Source organism: Salvelinus fontinalis, chromosome 13 (assembly GCF_029448725.1).
Source record: "Salvelinus fontinalis isolate EN_2023a chromosome 13, ASM2944872v1, whole genome shotgun sequence".
Classification (NCBI taxonomy): domain Eukaryota; kingdom Metazoa; phylum Chordata; class Actinopteri; order Salmoniformes; family Salmonidae; genus Salvelinus; species Salvelinus fontinalis.
The window spans coordinates 43,835,256-43,851,228 of NC_074677.1; the positions used below are offsets into that span (position 1 = coordinate 43,835,256).

Genomic DNA, 15,973 nt, shown 5'->3' on the forward strand with positions numbered 1-15,973 from the left:
CATGAAATGTGTAGCTTAAAATGTAAAACATTTTGTTTCACATGTGAAATGGCTGTTTTCACGTGTTGAGGTTAAACTTCACGTGAAAACATATTTTCTCATTTATTACATTTTGAGTTCCCCACCTTTTCTCATGTGAGGGAAATACTTTAATACAACTTTAATACATGTTTCACCTCACATGTGAATTGAAGTTTCACATGTGGAATTGCACGTTCAAAATCACATTGGCAGTTTCACATGTAAGAAAATTCCACATGTGGGGGTGAAATAGTGTTATTTTCCTCACATGTGAAAAGGTGGTGTTAACATGTTGCAGTAGCAAATTCTGTAATGCCATTCTGTAAAAAGGTTACTTAGCCTACCTGAGTATAATAGTACGTTAAAAATAGTTATTTCTGGAGTCCTCCACTCCATTAGTATTAACAAAATCAAAGTGTCAATATTTTTTTAAATAAAAAATTCTTAAATTACTGCTCAATTTGAGCAAATTAATCCAGTGATAAACCCGATAAAAATGTTAAGCGTTTGTCCTCCGTATTTTGAATTGAACAGTCAATATTCTTAGATTGGGTTTCTTTTCCAATGTACATTTATTATTATTTTCACTCAGTGTCAGGTCTTTGGTCTAATGGTCAAGACAATGGCTTCTCCCGTGGGAGACCTGCGTTCTAATCCCACCAGTTACAAAGCACATGTGAAGTTTAGAATAACACATGTGAAATGTTTGGAAACCATGTGAAAAACATGCATTAAAATCCACCTGAAACTTCACGTATTCTAAAGCCATGTCTGACTCATGTAAATAAACAAATAAGTGATTTGTTCATATAGTGTACGTGTCCGAAAAACATATTTTTCCCCCCCACATTATTTTTGTCCTGTATGTTTTTAGTAAGGGACAGAGAGGGAGAGGAAAAAGAGATAGGGAAGAGGGAGTGAGAGAGAGGACTGCAGAGTTAAAGAGGGAGCGAACGAGAGAGGGGAGAGAGGGAGAGAGAGAGACTAAAGACAGAGAGAGGAGAAAGAAGGGATATAGGGAGAGAGAGCGAAAGTGGGGGGGACGGGGGGGGACACAGCAAACGAGGGAACGAAAGAGTGGAACGAAGGTATAGAGAGAGACACCGGAAAGCGAGAGCAGCTGTGAGGCAGCCGACAGACAGCACAGCTGATCAAGCACTGATAGCTTTACCAGAGTCCTATAACCATCTCCATTATAGAGTAACTCAAGCCTGTGACAAACACTGTCCATAAACATAGAAAGTTGGCCACACTTGCGACAGCCCCAGTTGCTAAGGGGTTTCAGGGTCAGAGCCACAACTCTAAGCCTCAGATCCTAAATCTTTATCCTCTCTTATCCACAAGAAAATCACAGGCATTAAATGTAAGTCCAGAAACGGGATATTGAGAAAATCTCCTGACAGAGAGAGAGAGACACAGAGAGAGAGAGAGAGGCAGAGAGGTGAGAAGACTGTATGTGGGTTAGGATCGGACGAGAGATTTTTTTAAAAACAAAAAAACTGTGAGCTGTATGTATGACATGAGTGTGTTAGTTAGTGGGGCTCCGAGAGCTGAGGGACTTCACAGCTCCAATGAATGGAAGGACTTCCCAGTTCCACCTGTGGCCCCATTCCTCAGTAAGTGTCTGGCCAGGCTGACACTCTGGTAAGGCTGGCTGGGCCTGGCTGTGTGTGTGGGTGTCGTGTTGCAAACCGAGACAGGACTGGGGTGGGCAACCGGGCAGGGGACAGACGGAGGGAGCGGGGCACAGACACAGTCAACCTCGACAGAGGGTTGTGTCCCAAATGGCACCCTATCCCCTTCATAGTGCACTACTTTTGACCAGGGCCCATAAGGTTCGAGCCAAAAGCAGTGCGCTTTCTAGGGATCAGAGTGCCAATTGGGACGCAAGAAAAACAGTCCGTCTGCAACCTGGCAGTGATGAATGGAGGACAGCCTGCAAAACCAGGACGGACACCGGTCGGCTCCACCACACATCCATCCACCCAAGACGTATCCCGACTGAATATAAAACCTGCCCACATAAAAGATCAGTAATAATTAGTGGTTGCAGTCTGGAGAAACTGGACCGACACTAACCAGCTCCTTATTCACCCACCCAACCCATCTCACCACGTTTTAAAACCCTGCCAATATACTCGACTATTCATAATGGACAATAACAACACATCTACACAAAGCACACGTTCCTCTGTCTGCAGGCTCACCAACCAACCAACCAAGCCCTCCAGGCTCCTTCCAAACCTGTAGAAAATGTAACATCACCCATGACCAAAGAGCCACAGGTCGTTCTCCCGCTCGCAGCACTCGGTCTTCATTTGGCCACAACCTCAGACTCATTAGCAAGGAGCCCTAAAAGAGGCCTGTCATATCCAATGGGAGCTTCCCCTTTGATCTGACAGGTCTTCTCCTCTCGTCAGGAATGACAGTTCGTGTCAGATCTGCTCTGCTCTTTCTATGTGTGCAGTACATTCCTGGGGGCTGATCTGATGGACAGGCGTGAGCACCTGGGGCCAGAACACATGCCGTACTACCATACATCACCTGAGTGATATCAACAGAGACCTGATCCTCTTACACGGGGCCTCTCCACTCTCTTTGGGCCTTACCCCTCAGGGAGTTACGTCACACACACCTATTAAAAGGTGTGAACGTACGCACACGCACACACACACACACACACACTAAATGTTTTGCTTTGTGTAATACCATTTTAACTTTGGTGTCGCCCCATAACTTAAGAAAGGTTACACCTTTCCATACGTTGAGTTGTGTGTGAACTTTAAAAACACAATTACAGACATAAGCGCATGTAAAAAATTGCAAACGCTGTCGGGAGCTTCTGCGGGTTTAAACAGCAGCTCTAGTGGCCAGTGAGGCCACTCTTGTCTCCAGAGTGGGCACAAAGAGTGGGCACAAAGCAATCTAGGAAAACCAGCCATAGTTCCAATACTCCAGACTTTGTCAGCCCAGAGATAACCCAAAGCCCCTCATCCACAGCCAAAGAAAAAGGCGAAGCAGAACCGAACCAGAACTCAAACAGAACTCTTATAAATAGACCAGTCAGTAACACTAGTGCAGGTGTGAGAAGTGACCGTAGCAGTACGTGGTCACTGCTCTCTGAGGTGTGAATATAGTGAAGGTGAGCTGGGATCAGAGAGAGGCTGAATCAACTCCTCACACATCGCCCACTTACCAATACTAGCCCACGTAGGCAGTTTGGACTACCAGGTGTGGGTGGAAGTTGCCAAGGAGAGAAAGCGGGCAGAGCCTGGATGCAGGAGCTCACATAGTGGGCGATTGTTCTCTTGTTCTCTCTGGTGTGTGTGTGTGTGTGTGTGTGTGTGTGTGTGTGTGTGTGTGTGTGTGTGTGTGTGTGTGTGTGTGTGTGTGTGTGTGTGTGTGTGTGTGTGTGTGTGTGTGTGTGTGTGTGTGTGTGAGTGTGTGTGTGTGTGTGTGTGTGTGTGTGTGTGTGTGTGTGTGTGTGTGTGAGTGTGTGTGTGTGTGTGTGTGTGTGTGTTTGAGAGAGAGAGAGAGAAATAAAGAGATGTAGGGGGTGAGGGGGGGGGGGGGGGGGGTTGAGGATATAACAGCACACATGGACACCTACATGTGATCACCCGCCAACCCCCTAGCGCAGTTGTTCTCAAACCTCTCCTCAGGACCCCCAGTCATTCCATGTATTTGATCTATTCCAGAGCTCGCACACCTGATTCAACTTGTCAGCTAATCACCAAGCCCTTGACGAGGCAGGGGTCCCTGAGGGGAGATTTGAGAACCACTGCCCTAGCCAGCCGTTCACACGTAGGTTCCCAGTCTGGTCATGGCTGCTCTCAGCGGTCAGAGCTTCGGGCCGGCTGCATTCCTCAGGCCAGCGAGAGACTGGGGTCAGCTGGAGATCAGGGGACATGCCACACCACGCAGTCTGGCCCAAGACAGGACAGGACAGGCACAGAACACACAGGCACATACTGCACGCACACACACAGACATGTACTGCTTTTAGCCCCAGCTACAGACAGCAGACAGGGGCAGAGGGCAGCTGTGGGTGCCATTCCACTTACTGACTGCGTGTGGGAGTGAGAGTCTGTTTGCATTATGTGCTGTGTGTTCTGCATGTGTATATGGGTTTTGTTTATTCAGCAACGCCAAAACGGCAACAACAAGCGCAACTGGGATTGGATTTCCTGGTTGCTATGTCAAGTCATTTGAGAGATGGGTGAAACGCTATCAACCATGCACACTTCATCAAACACGACTTCACTTACGGGCGCATAAATCTGTTCACAGTTATCTTTGAGGAATCCGATCGTTCACCCCGTCACCTGAGAGATAATGGACATGTGGGTGCCACCGTGAGATTTTTCAAACTCAAAATCCATGACATTCAGCCTCAGGAGATATAGAACGTGCTAGGTCCCAGCAGCCTTGGGGTTGAAAGGTCAACTCAAAACTCCAGAAAGTGCCAGCCCTCCTTCTGATGCCAAACTAATAGATATGCACTTTTCCCTCACAATGTTTGGATTCAGTAAGGTCTACAGAGCAGGAAACCCTACCTCATAGCCCTCAGACTCAGCCTCTCAGCCGCTTCCGCTCAACAGCGTTTTCATTTTTCACCGGGCTGCCTACTGGTGGAACTCACGGAGCGCAGAAATAACCCGTTCATACTGTCTTAACCATCTACAACCTACAATCACTGGAACAGATCCATTGCGACTAGGTTCCTGACCATGCAAAATGTTGCTTGAAATGTCAGACCCTAAGGATAAAATAATTTTTTCATTCATAAAGCTTGCATTCGCTAAATTGCAATATTTGGTTCATGTTTATTACTCCACGTGCATTAGAACTTTTGTGATACTTTCTACCCGTCTAGTCAAGGAGGGCCTTTTGGCTGTCTGACAATGAGCAAGGCAGAAGGGGCATGAGCCACCATCCCAAAAACAAGCCAGTGTGTCTGTTGTTGACTCAGTCAGTCTTCCGGTTTAGTTACAGTCAATTGCACAGGCTGCAGGGAGGAGGAGGAGGAGGAGGGAGGATGAGGTATAGGGGGGAGGACAGGGAGGAGAGGGCTGGAGGCAGTAGGGGACTTTTATCCTTTTGTTGTCCCAATCTAAGAGGCCTAAGAGCAGCTTAGCGTGCACAGGTAATGGGCCTGTCGTGAGAGGAGGAGGAGGGTTTGAGTGGATGTTTGAGCTTTGCTAATCGTTGCTACATATGTGCCATTAAGGGATCAGGAGAGACTTACCTGTTTGCAACAAGCCCACTCCACTGTCCGATACATTGAAGTGTCTCTGGATGTCGAGCAAAACCCCTGCACAACAGAGAGAGAAGAAAGAGAGAGGGGAGGACAGCGATTAGTATTGTGTGGCAATGGTTGCGGTACAATAACCATACACGTTGTCATGAATATTTAATTGCTTTAATAACAGTTGAATGAATGAGGTTTTTGTGGCCTTGCGGTGGTTCTCTTTTATAGCTGCCGCAAGAATACTGTATTAAGGAGAGCAATACAGTATTAAGTGCTCTCTTGGCTGGCAGACAGACAGCACTAAACACTAAGATGGTGTTGCCTGCAGAGGGTTAGTGAAGGTGGCCAGGTGCCCTTTTAAAATCCCAAAAGCACCACACACACACACACACACACACACACACACACACACACACACACACACACACACACACACACACACACACACACACACACACACACACACACACACACACACACACACACACTCTGTGGAGATTGAACGACTGAGCTCAAGACATGTGAGCAGCTGAATCCTGTCGTCATAACATTACCAAGACACCGCTTGTATCTCTGTAACCAATGGCGAGATTGAGATTTTCACCTGTAGACCAGAGAAAATAAAGATGGATGTTGTGCGACCCGCAATATGACAGCTAGCACATTTGTTGATTGTATAGTCAAAAAAAAAAGGTGTCCAGGCTACTGCCCGTTCAATAACATAGAAATCTTTCTCAGAATAATTATCCTCGCCTGAATTCCTTATCACAAATCGTTCATATCCTCCTGAGCCTCTCCCTACACATAACACACTACAGTGCTGTGTTCGGGCTCAGCGTGTGAGACCGACTGACAGGCTGGTCTGAGCAGAGCAGAACTCATGAATATAGAGTAGCAGTAACAGCAGCATCCCCAACATCCTAACAGCAGCAGCCACTGGCCCGGTATTATAACATGATGCATATCTTTCTTGCAAAAGAGATGCTTATTAAAAAAAAATTTTTTTAAACTAGGCAAGTCAGTTAAGAACAAATTCTTATTTACAATGACAGCCTACCCCGGCCAAACCCGGACAACGCCGGAGACAATTGGGCGTCGCCCTATGGGACTCCAGTCGCGGCTGGGTGTGATAAGCCTGGAATCAAACCGGGGACTGTAGTGACACTGCGATGCAGTGCCTTATACCGATGCGCCACTTGGGAGCCCTAGAAACTAATACCAGGTTGTATTTAATTATGCACTGTAGACCTCATCTCAACTCAAAGTCAGAGGGGCTCTCTCATAAATAGAATGAGATTCTACTAATATGGTCTCTCTACCCAAACTGTCTGCACTACAGTAACACTCAAACTATATTTAAAATGCTGTGTGTTTTGACAATATTAATGTACTCCAAAAAAATGGAGAGGGAGGAAGACTCAAAGAGAAGTGACAACTAAGCACATTCTTAAAGTATATTACTTTATTCATTTGATTGAGTGGCCACGTTTGAGGTTTCTATCCTCGGGCATTGTCATCACTCCATTCAGTCGTCAACAGATATAGTATAGGGCACATTTCAAAGGCAGCGAGGAGCGAGGTCTGGGCAGGTGCAGCTGGGGCTCTGAGCAGAGCAGGGACATAAGTGACATTCCTGTCACATGAGACAAGCCACCTGCTCCCGTTCTCACACTTCGGGCTGCATTCCTGCACCACTGCAACACCAACAAGCCACAGCACTGAGGCTGGGTTCGCTCTAGGTTGGAACGACACACACATCAGGACTTCCATATCAACGCAGCATGGTTAAACTACTGCCTGGTTGGTGCACGGTAAAACTGGGAGGGGATTTAAATTAGGCTAACAACCCATTTCCCTTCAACATTGAACGACGCACACACAGAGGCCGAGACAGGGGCAGACACACACACACACATTGGCCGTTTGCTCTATTCTTGTTCAGTACAGACAGGTCGGCTCTCCCTTGTCTAGCCTGTCAAACATCGCCACGGTGACAGAGCTGTCACTCCGCTGAGGCTGTGCTCCAATTAGCCTGCCGGAAACACACACACACTCAGTGTGCCCGCTGGGAGGGGGATCCCTGTGCCAGATGGTGGAACGTCCCTCCCGAGCAGATTCAGCACCTGCCTGCCTGGTACCACGCCCTGCCCGTCCCCTCTCGCTCGCACGCACGCACGATTACTAAACACCCTCCTACTAACCCTGCCCCCCCCCCCCCCCCCATTACACCACCACCTCACTGGGGTGACTGAGTGCAGGACCAATTTAGTCTCTATGTGGGTGTACATGTGCATACAAGTGTGACCGACTGACTGATCTTTGCCCTACATGCTCCCTAATAGATTGCTGTGAAAACGTATATTTCAGTCTTTTGGGGCCAACTCACATGGAAGTGACATATTTTCTTTCTGATATGCAACAGTCACTATTATGTAAATGTTGTGTAAATACAGACCATATTCCCTAATTTGTGTTTATAACAATCAACCCGACTGTTCAGGTGGGCAAGTGTTTGACCCAAATGTCTTCAGATAAAAGCACACCATCCATTAAATTGTGTAATGTTGTGAAGTAATTGTTGTATTGTATTGAGTGCAGGTATACAGGTGTAAGGCTCTGTGTTATGGGCTGTCTTAATCTACGAGATTACAGACAGAAGGCTGCAGTGTGTCTGTGCAGCAGCATATCAGGCTAAACGTATATCTTCACTCTCAACGGGAGCTTTCAGTTTTACGGGCAGCTTCATGGCTTCAGACTGCGTATTTGAGGTTTGCCCTTGCCCTCAATTCAATCTCTCTTTCTCTCCTTCCAGCATTCCTCTCTCCTTATCCTCGCCTTCCTTTCTCTCTGTCATCATCCTCCTCTCGTCCTTCCTCTTTTCTTCTTTGCTCATTATCACCCTGTATAACCGGACCACCCTGTATCTATCTGTGTTTGGCGGGCACTGACACGGCTCTGACCAAAATCCCCTAAAGTACCACAAAAACATTGTCTGAGATGTTTAATTTCTATACAAGACACTAGTATTCGTCCTACATTAGCCGAAGGAGTCGTGATGAAATATATTTGACTAAGGTGCCACTGACAGCCCGCCAGTCTCTACCCGTCTCCCGCCTTAGTGGCACCAGGGCTAGAGTTGCCATGGTAACGCCGCGTGGGCACACAAGGAGGAAAGGTCAAGAGACGGCGGCAAGAGGATGTCAGCTTGCGAAATCCGGAGGACTTACAAATCACCAGCCTCTTCCCTCTCCTCTCACTCCTTCTCTCTCCGTCTGCCTCCTGTGCTCTAGGCCTATATTTGACTGCATCTATATCTATTGTTGTCTGGCTTGGGTTCACTCTTTCTCTCTCTCTCTCTCTCCAGGTGTTTGTGTGAGGAGAATATACTGTATCCTACCACCGTGCTCAGTGAAATTACACTACATGAAGTCAATGACTTGCTTGTAACAGATGACATTCACACTCTGACTATCTCTGAAACTCACATAAACAATACCTTTGATGATACAGTGGTGATAACATCTACCGAAAAGACAGAAATGCCAGAGGCGGTGTTGCGGTCTACATTCAGAACCACATTCCTGTAAAGCTTAGAGACGATCTAATGTTAAATACTGTTGAAGTAATGTGGCTACAGGTTCATCTGCCTCGCCTAAAGCCCATTCTTGTGGGAAGCTACTATAGACCACCAAGTGCTAACAGTCAGTATTTGGATAACATGTGTGAAATGCTTGATAATGTATGTGATATCAACAGAGAAGTATATTTTCTGAGTGATTTAAATATTGACTGGCTATCATCAAGCTGCCCACTCAGGAAAAAGCTTCAAACTGTAACCAGTGCCTGCAACGTGGATCAGGTTGTCAGTCTACCTACCAAGGTAGTTACAAACAGCACAGGAATTAAATCAACATGTATTGATCACATTTTTAATAACGCTGCAGATATTTGCTTTAAAGCAGTATCCAAATCCATAGGATGTAGTGATCACAATATAATAGCCATATCTAGGAAAGCCAAAGTTCTAATATAGTGTATAAGAGGTCATACAAGAAGAAGTTTTGTCGTGATTCATATGTTGATGATGTAAAGAATATTTGCTGGTCTGTGGTGTGTAATGAGGAGCAACCAGACGCTGCACTTGACGTATTTATTAAACTACTTATTCCAGTTACTAATAAGCACGCATCCATTAAGAAAATGACTGAAAAAAACTGTTAAATCACTTTTGATTAATTGGGAATTTAAAAATGGTATGGTTGAAGAGGGATGAGGCAAAAGGTATGGCAATTAAGTCTGGCAGCCCAAATGATTGGCAAACGTACTGCACATTAAGAAATCATGTGTCTAAACTAAATAAAAAGAAACTACACTACGAAACAAAGATGAATTATATAAAGAATGATAGTAAAAAGCTTTGCGGCACCTTAAATAAAAAAAAATCGGCTCCTTTATTTATTGAATCAGATGGCTCATTTATCACAAAGCCCACAGATATTGCAAACTACTTGAAACATTTTCATTGGCAAGATAAGCAAACTTAGGGATGACATGCCAGCAACAAAACGCCGACACTACACATACAAGTATATCGGACCAAATTATGAAAACAAGAATTGTACTTTTGAATTCTGTAAAGTCAGTGTGGAAGAGGTGAAATGTTTATTGTTGTCTATCAACAACGACAAGCCACCGTGGTCTGACAATCTAGATGGAAGATTGTTCAATTTGGTTTAAATAATGCAAAAACACAGTGTTGGAGAAGAAAGTAAAAGTGCAATATGTGCCATGTAAAAAAAACATTTAAGTTCCTTCCTCAGAACATGAGAACATATGAAAGCTGGTGGTTCCTTTTAACATGAGTCTTCAATATTCCCACTTAAGAAGTTTTAGGTTGTAGTTATTTTAGGAATTATAGGACTATTTCTCTCTATAACGTTCGTATTTCATATACCTTTGACTACTGGATGTTCTTATAGGCACTATAGTATTGCCAGTCTAATCTCGGGAGTTGATAGGCTTGAAGTCATAAACAGCGCTGTGCTTCAAGCATTGCGAAGAGCTGCTGGCATACGCAGTAAAGTGCTGTTTGAATGAATGCTTACGAGCCTGCTGCTGCCTACCACCGCTCAGTCAGACTGCTCTATCAAATCATAGACTTACTTATAATATAATAACACACAGAAATACGAGCCTTAGGTCATTAATATGGTCAAATCCGGAAACTATCATTTCGAAAACAAAATGTTTATTCTTTCAGTGAAATACGGAACCGTTCCATATTTTATTGAACGGGCGGCAACCCTAAGTCTAAATATTGCTGTTACATTGCACAACCTTCAATGTTATGTCATAATTATGTAAAATGATGGCAAATTAATTACGGTCTTTGTTAGGAAGAAATGGTCTTCACACAGTTCGCAACGAGCCAGGCGGCCCAAACTGCTGCATATACCCTGACGCGAATGCGCTTTTTGGTAAATCATCACCCGTTTGGCAAAGTAGGCTGTGATTTGATGATAAATTAACAGGCACCGCATTGATTATATTTAACGCAGGACAAGCTAGTTAAACTAGTAATATCATCAACCATGTGTAGTTAACTAGTGATTATGTTAATATGGATTGATTGTTTTTATAAGATAAGTTTAATGCTAGCTAGCAACTTACCTTGGCTCTTTACTGCACTCGCGTAACAGGTGGTCAGCCTGCCACGCAGTCTCCTCGTGGATTGCAATGTAATTGGCCATAATCGGCGTCCAAAAATGCAGCTTAATCAGTCGATCTCTAATACACACACATGTATTTAGTACTGTAGATATGTGGTAGTGGTGGAGTAGGGGCCTGAGGGCACACAGTGTGTTGTGAAATCTGTGAATGTATTGTAATGTTTTAAAATTGTATAAACCGCCTTAATATTGCTGGACCCAGGAAGAGTAATGGGGATCCATAAGAAATACAAACTATTTCTACAAAAATACAAAATACAAACAATGGGATTAATTTTGCTCAATACAAAACGATAACCAACTCATCGCAGTGCTGCCACAAAAGTGGCAATTACTTTAAAGAAAAAGTTATGAATTAGTATGTCTGCCACCAATAAAATGTATTAATGTCTTAAAATTACTCATTTAAATGGTAAAATGTGTCAGTTACACTATGACAACTATACCGCATAAAATTCAAGATAGTTGGGAACATGATTTCGATGTCCCGATACCATGGCATCGGGTTCATGAACTGATACACAAAACAACAAGTTAAGACATTATATAAAAGTCTCGCTACAAAAATAATGCTCAGTGTATGGGGCATTGAACAGTCAGAGCAGTTCAGACTGCCACGTGGAAACAGAATCAACAGAGCACATTTTAAGTACTTGTTCATCAGTGGCTTGTTTTTGGAGTCTGCTCCAGGAGTGGTTATGCCATAATATCAGGGCGAGGTTGGACCCACAAACTGTATTGTTGGGGGTTTTGGAGGACCACAGTCAGTCAATAGGAAATATCATTGTGCTCTTGGGTCAGTAAAAAAAGAAATTGGGGCAATTTCGGCAGAAATGTTGCAGACGGGGAGGTTCAAGACCCTGCCAGCGTCTCAGGTCGCCGCCACCGACCAGAGCGCCCACTGATGGGAGCAACCATTTGTATTGTCTTTGTATTATATTGTTGCTGTTTTAATAAAAAAATAACAATGGGATTCATTTCACGGAAAAAACGCAGCTCAGCTAGGTCAACTCTCCATGGGCTGTTTTCAGTCTATACTTGGGTGCGTTTAATACAATTGCCTCAATGCAACATTCACAGGTGTCAGGCCTCCAGGGCCCTGTGTATTTAATGTACTGTGCCAGTCCAGTGACACTGCTGGCATAGGGGTATGGCAGGAATGCAGAAGTTCCCGATAACACATCATCCACTTCCAGCTAAACTAGAGTCAGGTTCTCACGAAGCTGCTGCAGATGAGAGCCTGCAGCAATACCTCAGTATTGTACTCTAAAAGCTTCTTTGTAGGCCACTCCCTCTGAGAAATAAGACTTCATAGACACACATACAAGCAGGCACGCACACACACACACACACACAGAGACATAATGAACAAGCCTAAGGGACAACAAACACAAAGTTTGGGACGTTTCAGAAGTAAAGTTTTTTCCTGGTGCAATCTGTCATGTTGGCTCTGTAGTTGTCCATAGGGAATTCCCCGCCTGATCATTTCAGGTGTAACAAATAAGCTCTCTGATAAAAAAAAAAGGGCTTGTTTAATGCAGAGGACTAAAATAATTAAAGGACTACATGTCTACTGTATCGAACGGATAGAAGACACGTTGCTGTCAAGGGAACGAATACATTTTCGTCGGGGAACCCAATTACGGATGAAGACGCCGGAAGTTTACTGGAGTTGCCTGTGACATAGACAGGATGCTATATGTCTCTACTGATAGGATGTTGTGACTACTGAGACGGCCCTGTCTGTGTGCAGCGTAGAGCTGACACTTATTCAGACCTTCTATAAATGGATGCCTTCGTGAGTGCTGCTTTGAATGGAGCCATATAGGCGTTACAACAGTCTCACAGACTGTCGCAGAAAGAAAAACATGAAGAGTGAACAGCGGAGAATTTATTTTGAAATGTGCTATAAATATCTACATTTAATATGTTATGAATGTTTTACCCATTATACAGCGTTTGGTTCTACAAATAAGTGGCCTCCCTCACTATCGTATTGAGAATAACAGCAAGAGAGGTTAGTTAGGTGAGTTGAGGTCAGGCGGTTTCGACTTTCTAGATGTCTATCGTGTTCATTCGGAGGTGGTGTTGTAAATGTTGATTTGCCTGTTTTGCACAGAAACCTGATTTGTTCACCCTCAAATGGTTAGAATTCTTTGAAACCAATATACAGTAGCGGAATGCAGAACTCAAACCCAGATGAGATTTGAGAAGCGTTTACTATATGTACTGTATGTAATGCAGCTCTGTGAGGACTATGTTTTTGGGGGGTGTGAGTCATACACTGCCAGTCCTAAATGGTCCTTTGGGACACCTTACACACACACACCAGAGGAGGCTGATGGGAGGAATATAGGAGGACGGGCTTATTGTAATAGCTGGAATGAATTAAATGGAACAAACATGTGGTTTCTATCCAGATATGTTTGATACCGTTCCCGTTATTCCATTTCAGCCATTACAATGGGCCTGTCCTTCTATAGCTCATCCCACCAGCCTCCTCTGACACACACACACGAAAACAAGCACGCATGCACACGCTCACACATTTTCTTTCTCCCCACGCACGCACGCACGCACGCACGCACGCACACACACACGCACACACACACACACACACACACAAAAAAAAAACAGCCCATCAGCTTGCAGACCTACTTCATTTTCCAATCCCCACCAGGGACCCATGGATCTCCAGCCCCACGCTTCTATTTCCGACACTCTGGAACTAGGCTACGAGGAGGATGGCAAAAGAGACCCATTTAGCAACGCAGAGTGAAGTGTAGTTTGTGTGTGTCTGTTTTTGTCTGTAGAGAGAAGTGTGTAAAAGAGAAGAGAGTTGAAGAAGGAGAGGATAGAGGGGGGAGAGAGGTGGCTACATCAGGTCAGGCAGAACTCAAAACCTCTCTTGCCAAGCCTATATTTCCATAGTGTGTGTAACGCTACTCCTCGTGGTAATGTCTTACTTCCCCTTTCACTCAATATTCCTTATTTTCCCTGAGTGAGCTGCTCCGTCTGTGAGCTCTGGATGGAAGTAACTCATTCTCCCCACTGTTACAAGGGATACGTTCCAAACTACACCCTATACAGTGCACTACTGTTGACCAGGGCCCATACGGCTCTGGTCAATATGCACTATAAATAGAGAATAGGGTGCCAATTGGGAGGCAAGCAGGCAGGGTGGTGGTGAACTGCAACTGTATGCTCTGCTGACGAGGGTCAATCCTGCTTCATGTGTCACCGCAAGGATCAATATAAATAGGCACAGCTCTGGGAAAAAAACGAAAGGGAGTTCTCTCCCTGGGATACACAGTAAGTGTGTTTTTGTGTCTGTCTGTGCGTGTGTGGAGGTGTGTGTGGTGGAGAGAGAGAAAGTGCATGCATGTGTATGTGTGATTGGGGAAAGCCAGGGCCACAGCAGAGGCAGAGAAAGGGCTGGTTGACCACAACTATGTCCGACTGCAGCCGGCCCGGCGGGCGCTTTCCTCCCGCTGGCTCGCTTTGCGGCTAGCGCCACTCTGCTCTAACAGACCAGGCAGGGGATGCTCGCTTTTTCCATGTGACTGTGCCCAATGTGTATTTGTGTGGTGTGTTTAAATGTGTGCGTCTCTATTAATATGTTCTATGTGAATATGTATGTGAGTGTATCCAATGTCCTTTAGGGTCAAGCTGAATCACAGCCCTCTAATAACTATGACCTCATTTGTTTCCTAACTGACGGGGGGGAAACAGCCCAGATGAAAACGGAGCTCTATTGACACTCCAGAAGGATGCTCGACTGGGGGACTGAAACACACTAAAGCAGTGGCCATCTGAGAGGTGAAGCCAGACAATTTTACAGCAAAATAATCTGTGTCTATATTTATATTCAGCGTCATGTGGCTGGGCAAACATCTGATTCATCAAGGCACTGCCATCTAGGCTTTCTGTCGCCACCGCTGGGTCTCTCTGTCTGTCTAGGTGGCTGTGTACCTCTCCTGTTGACTCTCTGAAAACAGCAAACAACATGACTGCGTGACTCACATTGAAGGTGAGGTAGAAAGAGGTGGGGTGAGAAGAGGGGGCAGAAAGAGAAAGAGAAAGAGAGAGAGAGAGAGAGAAAGAGGGAGAGAGACAGAAAGATATAAAGAAAGAAATAGGGAAGAGGAGAGAGAGAGAGAGAGAGAGAGACTGATAGAGAGAGAGAGAGATGTACGCTTGATGTACATCTCTCTGAGGGCTGCTGTACATCTCACCCAGCTAGCCAATAAGTGTTACATATTTCATAGCATTGGCGAGGATCCCTACAGCAGCTAATCAATAATAGATACTGTACAGCCCATTAGATGTATGGGTTGCATCCTAAATGGCACCCTATTCCCTATAAAGTGCACTACTTTTTAATATAATAGGGAATAGGGTGCCAAGTCATAAAATCTGTTTTTAAACCTAATCGTAACCTTAAAAACATTGCTAACCATAATGCCTAACCTTAACCTTAAATTTATTTACCAAAAAGCAAAAAAAATGTCATGAATATTTACAATATAGACAGTTTTGACTTTGCTGCTGGCCCATTTAGCGTTAAACACTCTGGCTCCAGGGCAAGACTCATGAGAATAAACGTGAACCTGCGTGCCACACAGGGAGAGAAACATGCACGCACAGCCATTGTACAACATTCTTAATGCAGTCGAGGAAAAACATACCTTTGAAAGCAGTTTTGATGGCCATCGTTGAAAGTGGAGGATCACAACTTTTAACTTCTCACCTTCCGAAAATGAGTGAATTGCTTTTAGCAGCATTGTGGTTTATGCACAATAGCGCTCGCTAATGGCGTTGAATGCATAGGGGAAACCGGGGCTAAATGTTACACGAATCAAGACTAACTGGTAGGCCTACATTATATTCACAGTACATGATCCTTGACTGAGTGCCAGTGGAACGTTTTTTGGGGATAATCAAGTCACCAATATGTTGCTAACTAGAAACA

The 15,973-nt window shown here is 44.7% G+C and overlaps 1 protein-coding gene across 1 annotated transcript in view; it reads right to left on the reverse strand.

Moving 5' to 3' along the window:
* The window catches only part of spns2 (SPNS lysolipid transporter 2, sphingosine-1-phosphate), a 135,306-nt gene that overhangs the window by 86,788 nt on the left and 32,545 nt on the right, over positions 1-15,973 (reverse strand). Inside the window, exon 2 of the mRNA XM_055942972.1 lies at positions 5,270-5,335. Coding sequence (XP_055798947.1) covers positions 5,270-5,335 — 66 coding nt within the window. The remainder of the gene's footprint in view (positions 1-5,269; positions 5,336-15,973) is intronic.